This window comes from Polypterus senegalus, chromosome 15 (genome assembly GCF_016835505.1).
Source record: "Polypterus senegalus isolate Bchr_013 chromosome 15, ASM1683550v1, whole genome shotgun sequence".
In the NCBI taxonomy this organism is placed as follows: Eukaryota; Metazoa; Chordata; class Cladistia; order Polypteriformes; family Polypteridae; genus Polypterus; species Polypterus senegalus.
In genome coordinates this window covers 53,436,508-53,455,110 of record NC_053168.1, presented here as the reverse complement: position 1 = coordinate 53,455,110, position 18,603 = coordinate 53,436,508, and the positions used below count along the sequence as shown (strand labels likewise).

The 18,603-nt window shown below is 45.1% G+C and overlaps 1 protein-coding gene across 1 annotated transcript in view; it reads left to right on the top strand.

Moving 5' to 3' along the window:
- The window catches only part of LOC120515473 (dynein heavy chain 11, axonemal), a 331,373-nt gene that overhangs the window by 71,099 nt on the left and 241,671 nt on the right, over window positions 1-18,603 (top strand). The window contains exons 15-16 of the mRNA XM_039736528.1: window positions 16,992-17,324; window positions 17,614-17,868. Coding sequence (XP_039592462.1) covers window positions 16,992-17,324; window positions 17,614-17,868 — 588 coding nt within the window. The remainder of the gene's footprint in view (window positions 1-16,991; window positions 17,325-17,613; window positions 17,869-18,603) is intronic.

Sequence of the window (18,603 nt, the reverse complement as noted above, 5' to 3'; positions counted from 1 at the left end):
AAAGCCATAGGACTTTTTGTCCTGTGGGTCTCTGGAGGCAGCTGATAGGTACCGGCAGGCCAAGCGGAGCGCTGCTTGGTTGTTGCTGAGGCAAAACTTCGGGCATGGGAGGAGTTTGAGAGAGCCATGGAGAGCGACTTGGACGGCTTCGAGGAGATTCTGGTCCACCGTCCGGCGTCTCAGGAGGGGAAGCAGTGCAGTGTCAACACCGTGATATGGTGGGGATGGTGCGCTGCTGACCTCGACTTCGGGCGTTGTGGGTCGGTGGGAGGAGTACTTGAAGACCTCCTCAATCCCACTAACATGCCTTCCAATGAGGAAGCAGAGCCTGGGGACTCTGAGGTGGGCTCTCCCATCTCTGGGACTGAAGTCACCGAGGTGGTCAAAAAACTCCTTGGTGGCAGGGCCCCGGGTGGATGAGATCGCCGGAGTTCCTTAAGGCTCTGGATGTTGTAGGACTGTCTTGGTTGACACGTCTCTGCAACATCGCATGGACATCGGGACAGTGCCTCTGGATTGGCAGACCGGGTGGTGGTCCCCTCTTTAAAAGGGGACCGGAGGGTGTGTTCCAACTATAGAGGGATCACACTCCTCAGCCTCCCTGGAAAAGTCTATTCGGGGTTCTGGAGAGGAGGGTCCGGATAGATAGTGAACCTCGGATTCAGGAGGAACAGTGTGGTTTTCGTCCTGGTCGCTGAACAGTGGACCAGCTCTTCACCCTTAGCAGAGTCCTGGAGGGTGCATGGGAGTTTGCCCGACCGGTCTACATGTGTTTTGTGGACTTGGAAAAGGCATTGACCGTGTCCCTCGGGGAATCCTGTGGGGGGTGCTCCGGGAGTATGGGGTACCGGACCCCCTGATAAGAGCTGTTCGGTCTCTGTACAACCGTGTCAGAGCTTGGTCCGCATTGCGGCAGTAAGTCGAGCCCGCTTCCAGTGAGAGTTGGACTCCGCCAGGGCTGCCCTTTGTCACCGATTCTGTTCATAACTTTTATGGACAGAATTTCTAGCAACCAGGGTGTTGAAGGGGTCGGTTTGGTGGACTCAGGATTGGGTCACTGCTTTTGCAGATGATGTTGTCCTGTTTGCTTCATCAGGCCGTGATCTTCAGCTCTCTCTGGAACGGTTCGCAGCTGAGTGTGAAGCGGCTGGGATGAGAATCAGCACCTCCAAATCCGAGAGCATGGTCCTCAGCCGAAAAGGGTGGAGTGCCCTCTCAGGGTTGGGGAGAGATCCTGCCCCAAGTGGGAGAGTTCAAGTATCTCGGGGTCTTGTTCACGAAAGTGAGGGAAGAATGGGGCGTGAGATCGACAGGCGGATCGGTGCGGCATCCGCAGTGATGCAGGGCTCTGCATCGGTCTGTCGTGGTGAAAAGGAGCTGAGCCGTAAGGCAAAGCTCTCAATTTACCAGTCGATCTACGCCCTACCCTCACCTATGGTCATGAGCTATGGGTAGTGACCGAAAGAGCGAGATCGCGAATACAAGCGGCTGAAATGAGTTTCCTCCGCAGGGTGTCTGGGCTTTCCCTTAAAGATAGGGTGAGAAGCTCAGTCATCCGGGAGGGGCTCAGAGTAGAAACACTGCTCCTCCGCATCGAGAGGAGTCAGATGAGGTGGCTCGGGCATCTGATCAGGATGCCTCCTGGACGCCTCCCTGGTGAGGTGTTCCGGAACGTCCAACGGGGAGGAGGCCCCGGGGAAGACCCAGGACACGCTGGAGGGACTATGTCTCCCGGCTGGCCTGGGAACGCCTTTGGGATTCTCCCGAAGAGCTGGAAGAAGTGGCGGGGAGAGGGAAGTCTGGGCCCTCTGCTTGCTGCTGCCCCGCGACCAACCTCGGATAAGCGGAAGAGATGGATGGATATATATATATATATATATATATATATATATATATATATATATATATATATATATATATATATATATATATATATTGTAAAAGAAAGCACAGACAGTATAAAGGGTTGGGGTTTTTCCGGCCCCGTATATTGCAGACACTCCACAATAAACAAACAAAAGGTCAAAGATATAAACAAAACAGTTCATATGCGCGATGCCGTTCTGAGGCGTCGGCGGCCATTTTATAGGGGAGGAGCCGGAAGTGGAGGAATGCTGGGAAGGAACCATGAGGGAGGATGGGACTGCTGACGTCAAGGAAGATGGCGGAGGAAGGGCAGAAGTGGACGTACTGCGGGAAGGTTACAATGGCGGAGTGTCTTTTTCCTGGAAGACAAAGGAGAAAGGTTAGTACCCCGCCACTCCCTACCAGCTTAACGCCTTTCAAGCGGTGCAAGGTCCGCTCTGCCTCTCCTACTGCCAAGATGCGTGACAATATATATACCTATATATATATATATATATAGCTATCTATATCTATATCTATCTGTATCTATATCTAAATATATATAGCAAAATACCCGCACTTGGCAGCGGAGAAGTAAAAAGAAAAGGAAACATTTTAATAATAACGTAACATGATTGACAATGTAATTGTTTTGTCATTGTCATGAGTGTTTGTGGCATATATATATACACATATACATGTGTGTATATATATATATATATATATATATATATATATATATATATATATATGTATATATATATATATATATATATACATGTGTGTATATATATATATATATATATACATATATATATACATATATACATATATATATATATATATATATATATATATATATATATATATATATATATATTGTGAACGCTGGCCCCAGCACAGACAGGACGGACGATATATTTTGCCCAACACACTGTTTATTTACAATTATTATTATGTACAAAAAGTCACGCGGCACTCACACAACCCCAGTGCTGCTGGCACTGAATCCCCCAAAAGTCCAGGGCCCAGAGTCACTGTGCCTTTCCGTCTGCTTCCTCCCGACTTCCACCAAATGACTGGAGGGAGGCGGCCCCTTAAATAATGCCCCAGATGAGCCCCAGGTGTTTCTGGCCTCTTCTCCTTAGCCACGCCCCAGCGTGGCGGAAGTGTCGGCTGCTTTCCTGGCGGCTCTCCGGGCGCCACACAAAGTCTTCCCCCCGGCACTTCCTGGATCCCGGGATAATTTGGCACCGGGCGCCGCTGGCGGTGCCCACGGGTCCCTACAGGGTTGGGCTTCCAAGCCCTGTACCCGAGGCCCCCTGCCTAACCAGGACGGACGCCCACACTCAGTCTGGAGGAGGCACACGCCTCCTCCGGTCTTCCATAGCCCCGGCCGGCTCCACCCCTGGCCAAAGACCACACAGGGTAAATCGGCATCGGGGCCGCCCGGGCGGTGTCCACGGGTCCCTACAGGGCTGGGCTTCCAAGCCCTGTACCGTGGTCCCCTACACAACCAAGACGGACGCCTCAGGTCTGGAGGAGGCACGCAGCCCTCCTCTCTCCTCCTGGGACCACAATATACATATATATATATATACATATACATATATATATATATATATACATATACATATACATATACATATATATATATATATATATATATATATATATATATATATATATATATATATATATATATATATATACACACACATTATACTATGGGGTGCCAAACAGGCAATACATTGATTTTCTGAATATATAAAGTCACTGTCGGAATATATAAAGTCAGAGCTGGAATATATAAAGTCAAAACTTGAATATATAAAGTAATCGCTTGAATATATAAAGTCAAAACTTGAATATATAAAGTCAAAACTTGAATATTTAAAGTAATCGCTGGAATATATGAAGTCAAAACTTCAATATATAAAGTCACTAGCAAAATACCAAGCGCTTCAAAGCGGAGAAGTAGTGTGTTAAAGAAGCAATGAAAAGAAAAGGAAACATTTTGAAAATAACGAACATGATTGTCAATGTAATTGTTTTTCACTGTTGTGAGTGATGAGTGTTGTTGTCATATATATATATATATATATATATATATATATATATATATATTTACACACACAAACATAAACATATATATATATACATGCCTATACATATACACACATATATACACACAAATACATATATATATATATACATACATACACACACACATATATAAACATATATATACATATACATACAGTATCTACATATATACACACACAGCTATTTCGTATCAGTGCAATACGCTGTTTGTTAAAACGGATGACACCCACTCTCACGTGCAAGTCGGCGTGGATATTATGAACTAACGTATTTGTTCAAGTTCTATTTAAATTTTAAATAGAAGGAATTTTATTTAGTCGACAGAAATATCTTTGGTAGGAATGGTAAAAACAGACAGGAATATTATTCCTGAATAAATCAACTCAAACCTTAAACAACTTATAATATTTTGCTCTCCATAAAAATATATCCTGTCTAAATTATACAAGTTAGAAATACAGTAAACATTAAAAGAACAAACATTCAAATTTCTTTACTTTTATTTAATTTTATATTTTATAAAAAATAAACTTAGATTTTAAATATCCCAAAAGATTTTGCTCTCCATAAAAATATATTCTGTCAAAAATTATACAAATTCAAATATGAACATGCTGCATAACAAAACCTAGAAATATAAATAAAATGTGTTCCTTTCAGCAATAACAAATCAAATCATTCAGTTGTCTTTGCTCATATGTCATTTTAGAGCTGGACGCCTGGCATCTTTTTTTGGCAACAGGTTCGTTTCTGTTTGGTGTGAGGTTCTGTGTTGTGGAGATTCTCAGGATGGATTGCAGGTGCTCATCAGTGAGGCGACTCCTGTGTGCTGTTTTGTTAGTCTTTATCACTGAGAAGAGCTTCTCACACAGATATGTGCTACCAAACATGCACAAGGCTCGAGCCGCATGTAGACGGACTTTTTTTGTTCTTCAAAGTCACCAAAGCGCGTGCAAACTCAGTGCGCCAGTTTATCAGCAAAGTGCGATTTGGGAACACCGTAGTGACGACTTGGTTTAACATTACTTGGTAATAGGGAAAGTGGGGCAAGTGGTTGTGTCTCCCATAAAAGCAGCCTCAATTGAAATCACTTTGTGATTGTGCACGGGTAAAACGTCCGCTAAAGTGTCAGATTCTTATTTAATTCTTCTGCTTTCTGTATCTTCTGCATTGCATTCAGGTCTTTCAGGTTACCCTGATGTTTTGTCTCATAGTGCCGTCTTAGATTAAATTCTGTAATTACAGCCACATTAGCTCCACAAATGAGACACACGGGTTCAGTAAACATATACTCAGCCTCCCATCGGTTTTTAAAGGCTCTATTTTCAGAATCAACATTTCTCTCCAGCATCGTGTGAGCTAGTTTCGCAATAACTTGCAGCATCATAAGCTAGACTTGATTAACGCGGTAACTGTTCGGCAAGGCAGCTGAAGCGCTGCATTATGGGATCTGTAGTTTATTGTGTTACCAGTCCTTCATATACCCGGGCTTTAATAACAATAATACAGTATATAAATGATCTCGCGGGCGGATATAATTACACTGGCCGGATGTGGCCCAGCCCTTGAGTTTGACATATATGGACTAAATAGAACTTGAAAAGATATATTTTTTCAAATGTTATCGCAATTCAGATAGAGTTGACGCAAGCACTACAGCCTGCATGCCTCAATAAGTCATCCTCCTCGCCTTTACTTTTTACCGCTTCATCTAATTAATACACTGAGTATGGCTTTACCAAAACAATCATTGATGGCGAATAAAGTATCCATTATTCGAGTATGTAGATCGGGATATATATATATACATATATATATATACCCATATCGCAGCGAGAAGTATTGTGTTAAAAAGCTAGAAAAGAAAAGGGAACATTAAAAATAACGTAACATGACTGTCAATATACAGTATTTGTTTTGTGAGTCTTACTGAGTGTTGCTGTCATCAAGGATTTGATTATCATTATTTCTTTCAATCAGGTTCGTATTTGTAGGATGTGTTGTGTTCAAGTTACATTCCGTGTTTGTCAATCGTTGTAAAGATGACAGGTTTCTTTCATCGATTCGTTTCTTACTGCATGGAGCTGGAGCCCGGCCGGGACGCCTTGGAGGACGTGAGGAGGGCTTGTGCCTCCTCCACACCGCGGGGGGGTGTCCGTCCTGGTTTAGTTGGGAGCCACGGGTCAAGGGCATGGAAGCCCAGCCCTGTAGGGGCCCGTGGTCACCGCCAGGCGGCGCCCGATGCCGGTTCATCTCTGCACGGTCCGCTGCTTGGGCTGGAGCCCGCCGGACGCTGGAGGACAAGAGGAGGGCAAGTGCCTCCTCCAGACGGAGGGGGGCGTCCGTCCTGGTTAGGCAGGGGGCCTCGGTACAGGGCATGGAAGCCCTACCCTGTAGGGACCGTGGCCACCGCCAGGCGCCCAGGGCCTAATTATCCGGGAGCCGCACTTCCGCCCACACCAGGAAGTGCCGGGGAAGACTTGTGTGAGGCCGGAGAGCCACCAGGAAAGCAGCCGACACTTCGCCACGCTGGGGCGTGGCTAGAAGAGGCCGGAAACACCTGGGGCTCATCCAAGCATTATTATAGGGCCGCCCTCCAGTCAGATGGTGGAAGTCGGGAGGAAGTGGACTGAGCGGAAGGAAGGACTGGAGGCGGCCAGGAAGGCACAAAGGACTGTGGGCCTGGACTTTGGGGAATTTGGTGCGAGAGGGCACTAGGGGTGCACGTGAGCAAAAGACTTTGTAAATAGTGTATATAAATAAATAGTGTGTGGAAAAAATATGATGTCCGTCTGTCTGTGCCGGGGCCAGCGTTTACAGTGGTTAATTTTATATATTTTAAGCCTTTATAAACTCTCCCACCCTGTTAACATTATTAGAGCCCTCTAGACATGAAATAACACCCTTTAGTCAAACGTTTAAACTGTGCTCCATGACAAGACAGAGATGACAGTTCTTTTCTCACAATTAAAAGAAAGCAAACATATCTTATCTTCAAAGGAGCGCCGTCATAAAGGAGCGCGTCAGGAGCAGAGAATGTCAGAGAGAGCGGCCGCAAAGAAAAGCAAACAATCAAAAATTAATACATGCTTTTAAGTATACAGAAGCACCGCGATAAAGCGCATTTTGTAGAGGAGCGCCCTCGTGTCCTCTGTGCAAACAGCCCTCTGCTCACACCCCTCCGGCCAGGCAGAGAGAGCGAGAAAGATAGAGAGAAGCAAACAAGCACAGCGCGGGAAGCATATCTTATAGCATTGAGGAGTTTTAGTTAATATGCAATACATGCTCTGATTGGGTAGCTTCTAAGCCATCCGCCAATAGCGCCCCTTGTATGAAATCAACTGGGCAATCAAACTGAGGAAGCATGTAACCTAAATTAAAAGACCCATTGTCCCAGAAAGCGTGAACCAGTGAAAAATCTGTGATATATGTTTAGATGTGCTTACATTTAAAATCAGCGATAGAGTGAAACCGCGAAAGTCAAAGCGCGATATAGCGAGTGATTACTGTATTGAAAGTTTTGACTTTATATATTCCAGCGCTTACTTTATATATTCCGACAGTGACTTTATATAATCAAGTTTTGACTTTATATATTCGGGAATGACTTTATATATACAAGTTTTGACTTTATATAGTTAAATTTAGTCTTCATTGCATAATTTTTTCTCTACCATAGAAATTTAAAGACTAAATTCAACTTCCATTCCTACCAAAGATATTTCTGGCGACTAAATTAAACTAAATTTAATCATGGCTAGTGGCGAAAAAATTATAAAATGGAAGGAGAATTACACTGAGTATGGCTTTACCAAAACAATTATTGATGCCGAATCGATTATTCATAAAGCTTCAATTGGTGATCTGTTTTTCTGAGTTAACCTCATATTTTTTCATACTTCTTCTCAAACCAAGGGGGTGCGAGAGTAAAATGAATCGGGAAGCGCTGATCAATGTAATCGGTGTACCAGGAAATCATGCATTGATAGAAGTTCCCCTTTGTTTGGAATGCAAAGTGTGATTAAATGCATTATTTTTAACGCGTTATGGAGCACATGCATCGAAGCTTCTCAGCTGTGCTTGTGCTAAGAAAAGGAAACATTTTAAAAATAACGTAACACGATTGTCAATGTAACCTTTTGTAAGTAGTGCCTGGAGGATTCAGTGTGGAGAACCTCTAGAGACAGCGTGTGTATTAACTTGTGGATTTTTCTGTGAGTATTTGGTGGCAGCGTCACAAAGTTGGTTCCTCAAGATGGCGTTAGCTGCAGAGCTCGGCTCAGAGCGAAATGAGGTGAATGGGAGGGGAGATGATGACGTGACTCCCCCACCCACCTTAATTGTCAATCCCCCACAAACACAGTCTCTCGGAATTTGCATAAGCACCGCCCTTCACCTGCAATTTTAACTTAGTTACGAATTGATCAAAACTCTACTTCATATTCTGTGTCCTCTCATTAAACTTGTATCCCGCATTACCTGTGGGCATGACAAACGCCAGCGGCAGCCTGTCTATGAACTTAATTTAAACTTTAGGTTTACACTTTTTTTTTTTCCGAAGTAGCAGCACTCATGAATATGGTTGTATATGTCACTCGCTCGGTTCTTATTGTTTTGCTGCCTTCTCAATTATATAACGCATGTTTTCTTCAGTGCTTTTTGGAGCTCTTCCTGGTTTTCTACGCATCATGCTTGATAGTCAGTTCACGTGATTACATGGGAGGCGGATGATGTCACACTAAACTCGCCCCACAGCTTTCGAGCTCAACTCCATTACAGTAAATGGAGAAAAATAGCTTCCAGTTATGACCATTACGCGTAGAATTTCGAAATTAAACCTGGCCAACTTTTGTAAGGAAGCTGTAAGGAATGAGCCTGCCAAATTTTAGCCTTCTACCTACATAGGAACTTGGAGAATTAGTGATGAGTGAGTGAGTCAGTGAGAGTCAGTCAGGGCTTAGCCTTTTATTAGTATAGATGTGTGTGTGTGTGTGTATATATATATATATATATATATATATATATATATATATATATATATATATATATATATATATACTGAACATTAAGCCCATTAAAATAACGGGCGCTAGAACAGTAGTGCATAAACATTTGTATGAACAGTCTATATTAAATGGCAAGGGACCTTGTATGTGGATATATATATATTGTCACGCACGAGCGATTAGGAGGCCGCGGACTGATTCGAGAACACCTGGGAAAACATTCCGCCAGGGAATGGCGGGTACTAACTTTCTCCCTCTGCTTCCTTATAGAAAAGAGACCTTCCAGCACCATAGGCCTGGTTTGACCGCAGTGCGGTACTTCCGCCCTTCCTCCGCCATCTTGCCCTGACGCCATCCTTCCCATCCTCCCTAGCGGTCCTTCCCAGCTGTCCTCCACTTCCGCTCCACCCTATAAAATGGCCGACGCCAGGAGACGCGCGCGCTATGAACTGTTTAGTTTATGCTTTGACCTGTTTTCTTTTCTGTGCAAAAGTTCTGTACAATATACGGGGCCGGAAACCCCAACCCTTATTGCTGTCTCCTCGGTCCTTTTACAAGTGGCGAGTCGGCAGGATACAGAGATCCCGAGATGACGGAGGGACAGGACCTCAACACTGTGCTGCAAGTTATGAATGACCAGCTCCAGGCGCTGCAGCCAAGCAAGCCGCCACCACCGGGAGCTGGAGGCCACGGGCAGGTTAGTAGAAGCCCAACGGGCGAGACAGACTCCGCCAGGCAGCCGCCTCCTTTAGTCCCGATGGGCCCTTCGGAGGACGCCGACGCTACCTGGGCATGTTTGAGAGGACGGCCACCCGAACGAGTGGCAGCGGTCCGAGTGGGCGCCCATCCTGGCGCCATATTCTGAAGGGACTCGCCATGTGGCCTATTATGACCTTCCTGAGGAGGAGGCCGCTAATTACGCACCTCCTCAAGCCAAATACTGGCCCGCTACGCATTAGCCCGGCCAGCAGGCGTCAATGGCGGAACTGGGTCTTTGACCCTGAAAGCGCCGCGCCCAGGCGCTCGAAGTTCTGGGGCAAGATGGGCGCTGGCTACGCCAGAGGGACCCGACGGGCGGAAAGTGGTCGAGCAGGTGGCCTGTGAAGGCCTGGTCAATGCCATGCCCAGTTCCCCGCCCAGCAGGTCCGGGACACGCCTACCAAACATGTCGGGCCTCCTCGACGCCCTGGAGCGCCAGTTGGCGGTCCTCCGACTTGGGGGTCAGAAAAGCCTGCTCGCTGGAACCGCAGGGACGGGCGGCCACCCCGAAGCCCTCGACGCGCTGCAGAAGCCGCCAGAGCCAGAGAGAAGCCGGACCGCCGCTGTTTCAAGTGTGGCGAGACCGCCACCTGCTACCAACCTGCCCCACAACATCGCCCGAGCCTATGGACTGTACCTGGACATCGCCGGAGAGGTATTGTATCCCGCCGCATCCCTTGGCGAGTCCAACACGGGAGTGGTGTTGCTAAATGGGCACGCCGTGGTGGCTTTGTTTGATTCCGCAGCAACATTACCATTGTCGCCGCTTTGTCTTACCGCAACAGTGGTTAAAACAGCATTTGTTGGTCACTTGTGTGCATGGGGGACTAGGTCATATCGCTCCGCCACTGCTATGTCACCTGGAAGGGGAACCAACCCAAATGACGGTCGCTGTGTTACCTGAACCCCTTCCCAGTGATTTTGGGACAAGACTGGTCTAAAAGAATCAGCGGTAAGCCATTCGCCTCCCGGGCCTGTTGGATCTAGTGATGAGGGGAAAAGGCACCCTCCCGCGCCTCCACGCCGCACAAGGGCAGGCCCTAGCGGCGCTGGTGTTTCGGGGACCTTCCTGGCCACGGACCTTGACCCGAAGACTCCGCCGGGAAGGGACTAGCCAGGGAACTCTTCCCAGGCCCAGGCCACAAGACCTCTCGCGCCTGGACCATCAATTTCGTCCACGCCGCCTCCTTTAAGAGGGAGCAGTGGAATGATGATTCCCGCGCTTTGCCCGAATGCGTTGTTCTGCCTAACAGCTCACAGCGGACGGATCCACACCGCTGAACCCTTCTTTGTCCTGAAATGATCTGTTGTACCGAAAGTGGCTACCCATGAGGGCAGGTGCGGAAGTTGTTGCTAATTCCGCACCTTCCGGGCGGGAGATATGCGAAGCTGGCACATGCTCACCTCCTAGGCCACCTCGGGCCAAAAACACTGGAGAGAATTAAACCCGTTTTACTGGCCTGGGATCAATGAGGAGGTCCGCGTTCTGTCAATCCTGTCCGAGTGCCAGACCCGCCAGATTCCTAGGAGGGACCGCGGTTCTCTAGTCCCTATACCCCTAGTCGATGTACCCTTTGAAAGAATAGGGTCGATTTGGTGGGACCCTGGAGCCCTCAACCCGCGGGCCACAATATATTCTAGTCATGGTGGACTATGCCACCCGGTACCCAGAGGCGGTTCCCCGCGCCCGCTAATACTAAAAGCATCGCACGGAACTGGTTAATTTGTTTCACGCTGCGGCATACCCAAGGAGGTCCTCACGGACCAGGGTACCTTTACATCGGATACGCTCAGGAGGTAGCCAAATTACTGCAGATAAAGCACCTGAAAGCGCCGTCTATCACCCGCAAACTGACGGGCTGGTGGAACGCTTTAACCAGACGCTTAAGCAGATGCTCGCAAGGTAGTCAGCGCGACGGCAGGAACTGGGACCAGCTCCTCCCGCCGTGCTTTTGCTTACCGGAGGTACCCCAGGCCTCTACTGGCTTCTCCCCTTTGAATTGTTATATGGCGACAACCCCGGGAATCCTCGACATCCTAAAAGAAGGCTGGGAGGCCGAGGCTCTTCCTTCCTCTAACATTTTGGAGTACGTAGCGCAACTGCGCGACCGACTCACAAAGATCAGGCCCCTCCTAAAAGAACACGTGACTCGGCGCAAGCAGCGCAGGCCCGGTGTTACAACCGCAACTCCGCCCTCAGGGAGTTCCGCCTGGGACCGAAGTTATGGTGCTCGCCCCACCTCCCACTCGCTGCTCGCCACTGGCAAGGGCCTTACGAGGTTAAGGAGAGGAAGGCCTGCCGACTATTTGGTGAAACAGCCCAATCGCCGACCGAAAGAGAGGATCTATCATGTCAACCTGTTAAAGCCCTGAGAGATAGAGAGGAGCTTCCCAGCTCCCATAGGTCACTCTCCCTTTCACGAGCACAACTGCCCTTAACCTCGGAGAAGAGCTGACCCCAAGCAGCGGCAGGAGTTAGCCCAAACCTCCGCCATCCCCGAGGTGGTGAGCGAAGTCACCCGCCGGACCTCGCTGATTGCCCACGATATAGTCACGGAGCCCGTGTAATCGTCCGGGAGAGGCCCTACAGACTCCGGAGGCAAAACGCAGAGGTCGAACTGGAGGTGAAACGTATGTTGGACATGGACATAATTGAAGAGAGCCATAGTCCCTGGTCCAGCCCTATTGTCCTCGCCTCCAAGCCAGACGGCTCCTGGAGGTTCTGTAACGACTTTAGACGCCTGAATCAGATCTCCAAGTTCGATGCCTACCCCATGCCCCGCATTGACGACCTCCTTGAGCGCTGGGTACGGCTCGATATTTGACTACCCTTGACATGACAAAGGGTATTGGCAAATTCCTTTAACGGCATCCGAAAGGAAAAACGGCCTTTAGCACCCCTAGCGGGCACTGGCAGTACAAGGTCCTCCCATTTGGGCTGCACGGGCCCCGCGACCTTCCAACGCCTGGTAGACAGAGTGCTGAAGCCCCATCAGTCCTATAGTGCCGCTTACCTGGATGACGTTGTCATCTATTCCGCACCTGGGAGGAGCATCTATTGCAGGTCGCGCTGTCCTCCTAACACTGGCTAAAGCCGCCTCCGCATAAACCCCGGAAGTGTTTTTGGATTAAAGGAGGCCAAATATTTAGGCTACCTCGTGGGACAAGGACAGGTGCGGCCACAGGCTCCAAAGTTAAAGACATCTTAGAATGGCCCCGTCCGAATACCAAGAAACAGGTGCAGGCTTTCTTGGGGCTTGCGGGTTACTACCGCGGTTTGTTCCCGCTTCTCCAAAGAGCAGCACCCTTGACTAACCTGACAAAAAGGGCGCCCTCGCGTGGTGTGGACCGACAAGGCAGAACACGCGCTCAGTGACCTAAAGAAGGCCCTAACGCCGGCACCTGTGTTACGGACGCCCATTTTGGGCTCCCGCTTATTCTCCAGACCGACGCCGGACACAGGCCTGGGCGCCGTGTTGAGCCAAAGCGTCGATGGTGTCGAGCACCCTGTGATGTACCTTAGCCGGAACTGATGGACCGGGAGACCCGGTATGCGGCGGTGGAGAGGGAGGCCTTGGCCATTAAGTGGGCAGTGACCCACCTCCGTTACTACCTGCTGGGTCGCAATTCGCTCTGGTGACTGATCACGCTGCACTTCAGTGGATGTCCCTGCACAAAGAGTCGAATCCGCTGGTCACTAGGTGGTTTCTGGACTTGCAGCCGTATAAGTTCACTGTCACTTATCGGGCGGGCACCCTTCAAGCCAACGCCGATGCTCTCTCGTATTCACGACCTCTCGGTTAGGTCCGCCCGACCTGACGGTCCTGGGCTAAGGGGGATCGTGTCACGACGAGCCATTAGGAGGCCGCGGACTGATTCGAGAACACCTGGGAAAACATTCGCCAGGGAATGGCGGGTACTAACTTTCTCCCTCTGCTTCCTTATAGAAAAGAGACCTTCCAGCACCATAGGCCTGGTTTGACCGCAGTGCGGTACTTCCGCTTCCTCCGCCATCTTGCCCTGACGTCATTCTTCCCATCCTCCCTAGCGGTCCTTCCCAGCTGTCCTCCACTTCCGGCTCCACCCCTATAAAATGGCCGCGACGCCAGGAGACGGCGTCGCGCTATGAACTGTTTAGTTTATGCTTTGACCTGTTTTCTTTTCTGTGCAAAAAGTTCTGTACAATATACGGGGCCGGAAACCCCAACCCTTATTGCTGTCTCCTCGGTCCTTTTACATATATATATATATATATATATATATATATATATATATATATATATATATATACAGTATATACACACACATACATACATACATACACATATACAGTGGTGTGAAAAAGTATTTGCCCCTTTCCTGATTTCTTATTCTTTTGCATGTTTGTCACACAAAATGTTTCTGATCATCAAACACATTTAACCATTAGTCAAATATAACACAAGTAAACACAAAATGCAGTTTTTAAATGATGGTTTTTATTATTTAGGGAGAAAAAAAATCCAAACCTACATATATGTATATATATATATATATACACACACACAGTCATATGAAAAAGTTTTGGAACTCCTCTTAATTCTTTGGATTTTTGTTTATCATAGGCTGAGCTTTCAAAGTAACAACTTTCTTTTAATATATGACATGCCTTATGGAAACAGTAATATTTCAGCAGTGACATTAAGTTTATTAGAGTAACAGAAAATATGCAATATGCATCATAACAAAATTAGAGAGGTGCGTAAATTTGGGCACCCCAACAGAGATATTGCATTAATACTTAGTTGAGCCTCATTTTGCAAATGTAACAGCCTCTAGACGCCTCCTATAGTGTTTGATGAGTGTCTGGATTCTGGATGGAGGTATTTTTGACCATTCTTCCATACAAAATCTCTCCTGTTCAGTTATATTTGTTGGCTGCTGAACATGTAGAGCCTGCTTCAGATCATCCCATAGATTTTCGATGATATTCAAGTCAGGGGACTGTGACGGCCATTCCAGAACATTGTACTTCTCCCTCTGCACGAATGCCTTTGTAGATTTCGAACTGTTTTGGGTCATTGTCTTGTTGGAATTTCCAACCCCTGTGTAACTTCAACTTTGTGACTGATGCTTCAACATTATCCTGAAGAATTTGTTGATATTGGGTTGAATTCTTCCAACCCTTGACTTTAACAAGGGCCCCAGTCCCAGAACTAGCCACAAAGCCCCACAGCATGATGGAAATTTGATAGTATGTAGCAGGTGTTTTTCTTGGAATGCAGCGTTGTTCTTCCACCAGCGCTTTTTGTTATGATCAAATAACTCAATTTTTGTCTCATCAGTCCAAAGCACTTTGTTCCCAAATGAATTTGGCTCGTCTAAATGAGCATTTGCATACAACAAGCGATGTTTTTTGTGGCGACCCTGCCATACAGATGTTCTTTGTGCAAATTGCGCTGAATTGTAAAACAATGTACAGATACACCATCTGCAGCAAGATGTTCTTGCAGGTCTTTGGAGGTGATCTGTGGGTTGTCTGTAACCATTGTCACAATCCTGTGCATATGCCGCTCATGTATTTTTCCTGGCCTGCCAGACCGGGGTTTAACAGCAACTGTGCCTGTAGCCTTCCATTTCCTGATTATATTCCTTACAGTTGAAACTGACCGTTTAAACCTCTGAGATTTGGCTTTTTGTAGCCTTCCTCTAAACCATGACACTGAACAATCTTTGTTTTCAGATCTTTTGAGAGTTGCTTTGAGGATCCCATGCTGTCACTCTTCAGAGGAGAGTCAAAGGGAAGCACAGCTTTCAATTGACCACCTTAAATACCTTTTCTCATGACTGGACACACCTGTCTATGAAGTTCAAGGCTTAATGAGCTAATCCAACCAATTTGGTGTTGCAAGTAATTAGTGTTGAGCAGTTACATGCATTCAAATCAGCAAAATTACAAGGGTACCCAAATTTTTGCACAGCCAGTTTTTCACATTTGATTTAATTTCATCAACTAAATACTGCTTCACTAAAAATCTTTGTTCAGAAAACACCCCAATACTTAGATGTTCCTAGGAAATGAAAGACATACCACTGTTATCTTTTTTTGTTGAAAGTAGAGTAAATTATTATGCAGGAAAACATTTTCATATGACTATATATGTTGCATGTATTAAAAATTATATCATATTTTATTTACATTGATTATGACTAATCTATTGTCTAAGAACAACATGCCAATATAGAAATAAACTATAAATGAAATTCGAAATGGATATCATACTAATAACTGATGCAAATAACTGAGACAGCAAACACTGGCTGGCTTTGTCATAATTTGAGATTTATTATTCATTCACTCATTTTGCACCGCTTATCCGAAGCTGGGTTCATGGGGGGCAACATTCTTAGCAGTGAGGCCTAAATGTTCTTTTCCCCCAGCCACAATTTCTAGCTCATACTTTGGGATCCCATGGGATTCCCAGGCCATCAGAGAGCTCAAAGCCTCCCAGGAAGCCCCTGGGTCTTCCCTGGGGTCTTCTCCCAACTGGTTGTGCTAGTAAAACCTCCACAGGGAAGCATCCAGGAGGCATCCATATCAGATGCCAGAACTACCTCGGTTGGCTCTACTCCAAGCCTCTCCCGGATGTTAGTGTTTCTCACCCCAGCCATTCTGCAGAGATAGCTTTATATAAAGAAAGATTTATTATAAACATGAAAATCAATATTTCCTTGGAGAAATCTGGTAGGACTTTTATGATGTAAGTATGAGATGTGTTTTTTTTTTACTTAACTCGTATCTAACAATTGAAATGTTCTTTTGTTTAGTATCGTAAGGAATTTAGACATTTCACAGCATCAGTCTTGTTTGGTGAGGTAGTTGCTAAATTTTCTTTATCTCCTTCACACATTTTACAAGAGGGCCTTCAATTACACAGCTAGTTTCTTTCTGAGTGTCCTGTCATTGTGTGAAATAGTGCCAAGTCATTGTGATCGATACATGTTTTTCAAGTCATTGTGATTGGTACCTTTTTATAATTATGAATGGATTCATCAAGTCCCCAATCAACCATCTGTGTTCAGAATTAAATAGTTTCCCTTCAATTTTACGTTTTTTGTTTCCAATCTTTTGTTTATAAATAGAGTACAATAAGAAGTATCAGCTACTAGTTTTTAGAACATTAATAATGAATGGGCCTAGTAATATCTGGTTCGAGAAAGTTTTAAAGTAATGGCTTAAGAGCAAAATATACATATTCTGGTAATGTTTTTTCTTATAAACTGTCATCTTCACAGGAGAACCTCAATCTTTTCAAAGCAGATTCTCTGTCTGAATCGTGGAAGGCTTATTTGGAGTTTATGGATGAAATGGTCGTTGATGGCTTTTTCAGTGCCATTTTGTGCTCTTTGGATTTCTTTATTGAAAATACAGATGATTTCTTGAGACTTTCCCCACTTTTTGAAGCTCAGATGAGCCTGAATGCACCTGAAATCATATTCAAGCCCTCACTTGATAAGGAGGCTGGTGATGGATTTTATGATGTGATTGAAGAATTGTTGAGTGATATTTATAAAATGTCAGCTCAAATGGAGAGATTAGCGGACCATTTGGGAGTGAGCACCTACCAGGTTGGAACAATTAAAAATTTCATTTGATGAACTAAATTAAGTTTTTTGTTTTTTTTTTTGTAGAATTTAACAAATAAGCTTGCATTAGCATTTACAATATTGCTGCTGTTGGCTTAAATGACAGTATTATAACTTGCCAGATTGCTGTTTTTCAGGGTTGCAATTCTTCAGTAAATTAGTAGTTGACTCATAAACATTGTATAAACACACAACTACCTTATTAGGTTATTTATTTTTTACAAGTGATGGCAGAATAAACTGACAATGCAATATTTTGACTCTTGCACAGCATGACATGGACAATATGTTGGATCTACAAGACTTGCGTCAAGAAATCTTGGATAGAGTGACCAGTGTCATAAATAAAGCCAAAGAATATAAAAGTTCCTTTGACTTATATGCTTACCTTTGGGTGGATGATAGAGCTGAGTTTATGAAGCAGTTTCTTCTGTATGGTCATGTTTTAACCACAGAGGAGATAGAAGCTGCAGGAGAAGAGGTCTTACCAGAGAACCCTCCCACTATTGAACAGTTTAAAGAACAGGTAAGTTTTCAGGTTTTTTGTCTGATTCATTGGGCCAGGAAAACTATTTGGTTATAACCAAAGTGAAATTTACCTAAACAAAGAATAATGTGGAAGAAACATTTTAATTCTGAAGGTAAGCCTGTAAATTTAAAATTGTTTCCAACTAATTCATATTTGTTTCTTTTATATGAAAACAGAATGTTGAAAATTGAAGAAAGTCAGAAATAATTTATTTTTACAGCTGGGATACTTAAGAGAGCCATGTAGTGTGTATTACCATTGTTGTAGTGTTTGAGGTTATTAAAACCCATGACAAAAAAAAACAAAACAAAACTGAAGTTACCTAACCCCCAACACACTCAATCTTGAAACCCCATATTTCATTGTGCTTCATTATTAAGGTTAGGGTAATGCTCTTACTTAGAAAAGGTTATTTTTCATAGAAACATCTCCATTTTTTAAATAACACCATTATATATACCTAATGTTTTTACTTGAATTACTTATTTGTTACATTTACATAATTGTGAGAATCCTGGAATATAGATGAAAAGTATATATGAAAAAAGCAAATAATGGTCTTTTTGGGTAAAGTGTGTGGTTTAATTTATCATCATGAGTATTTCATTTAATTGTCTTTTAAAAACTGCATATAACTTTGTAAGATAGATAGATAGATAGACAGGTAGACAGACCTTTATTTGTCCCTAGGGAAAAAATTAGTAATGGGGTTGTGGGGGAGGATTTCCATTG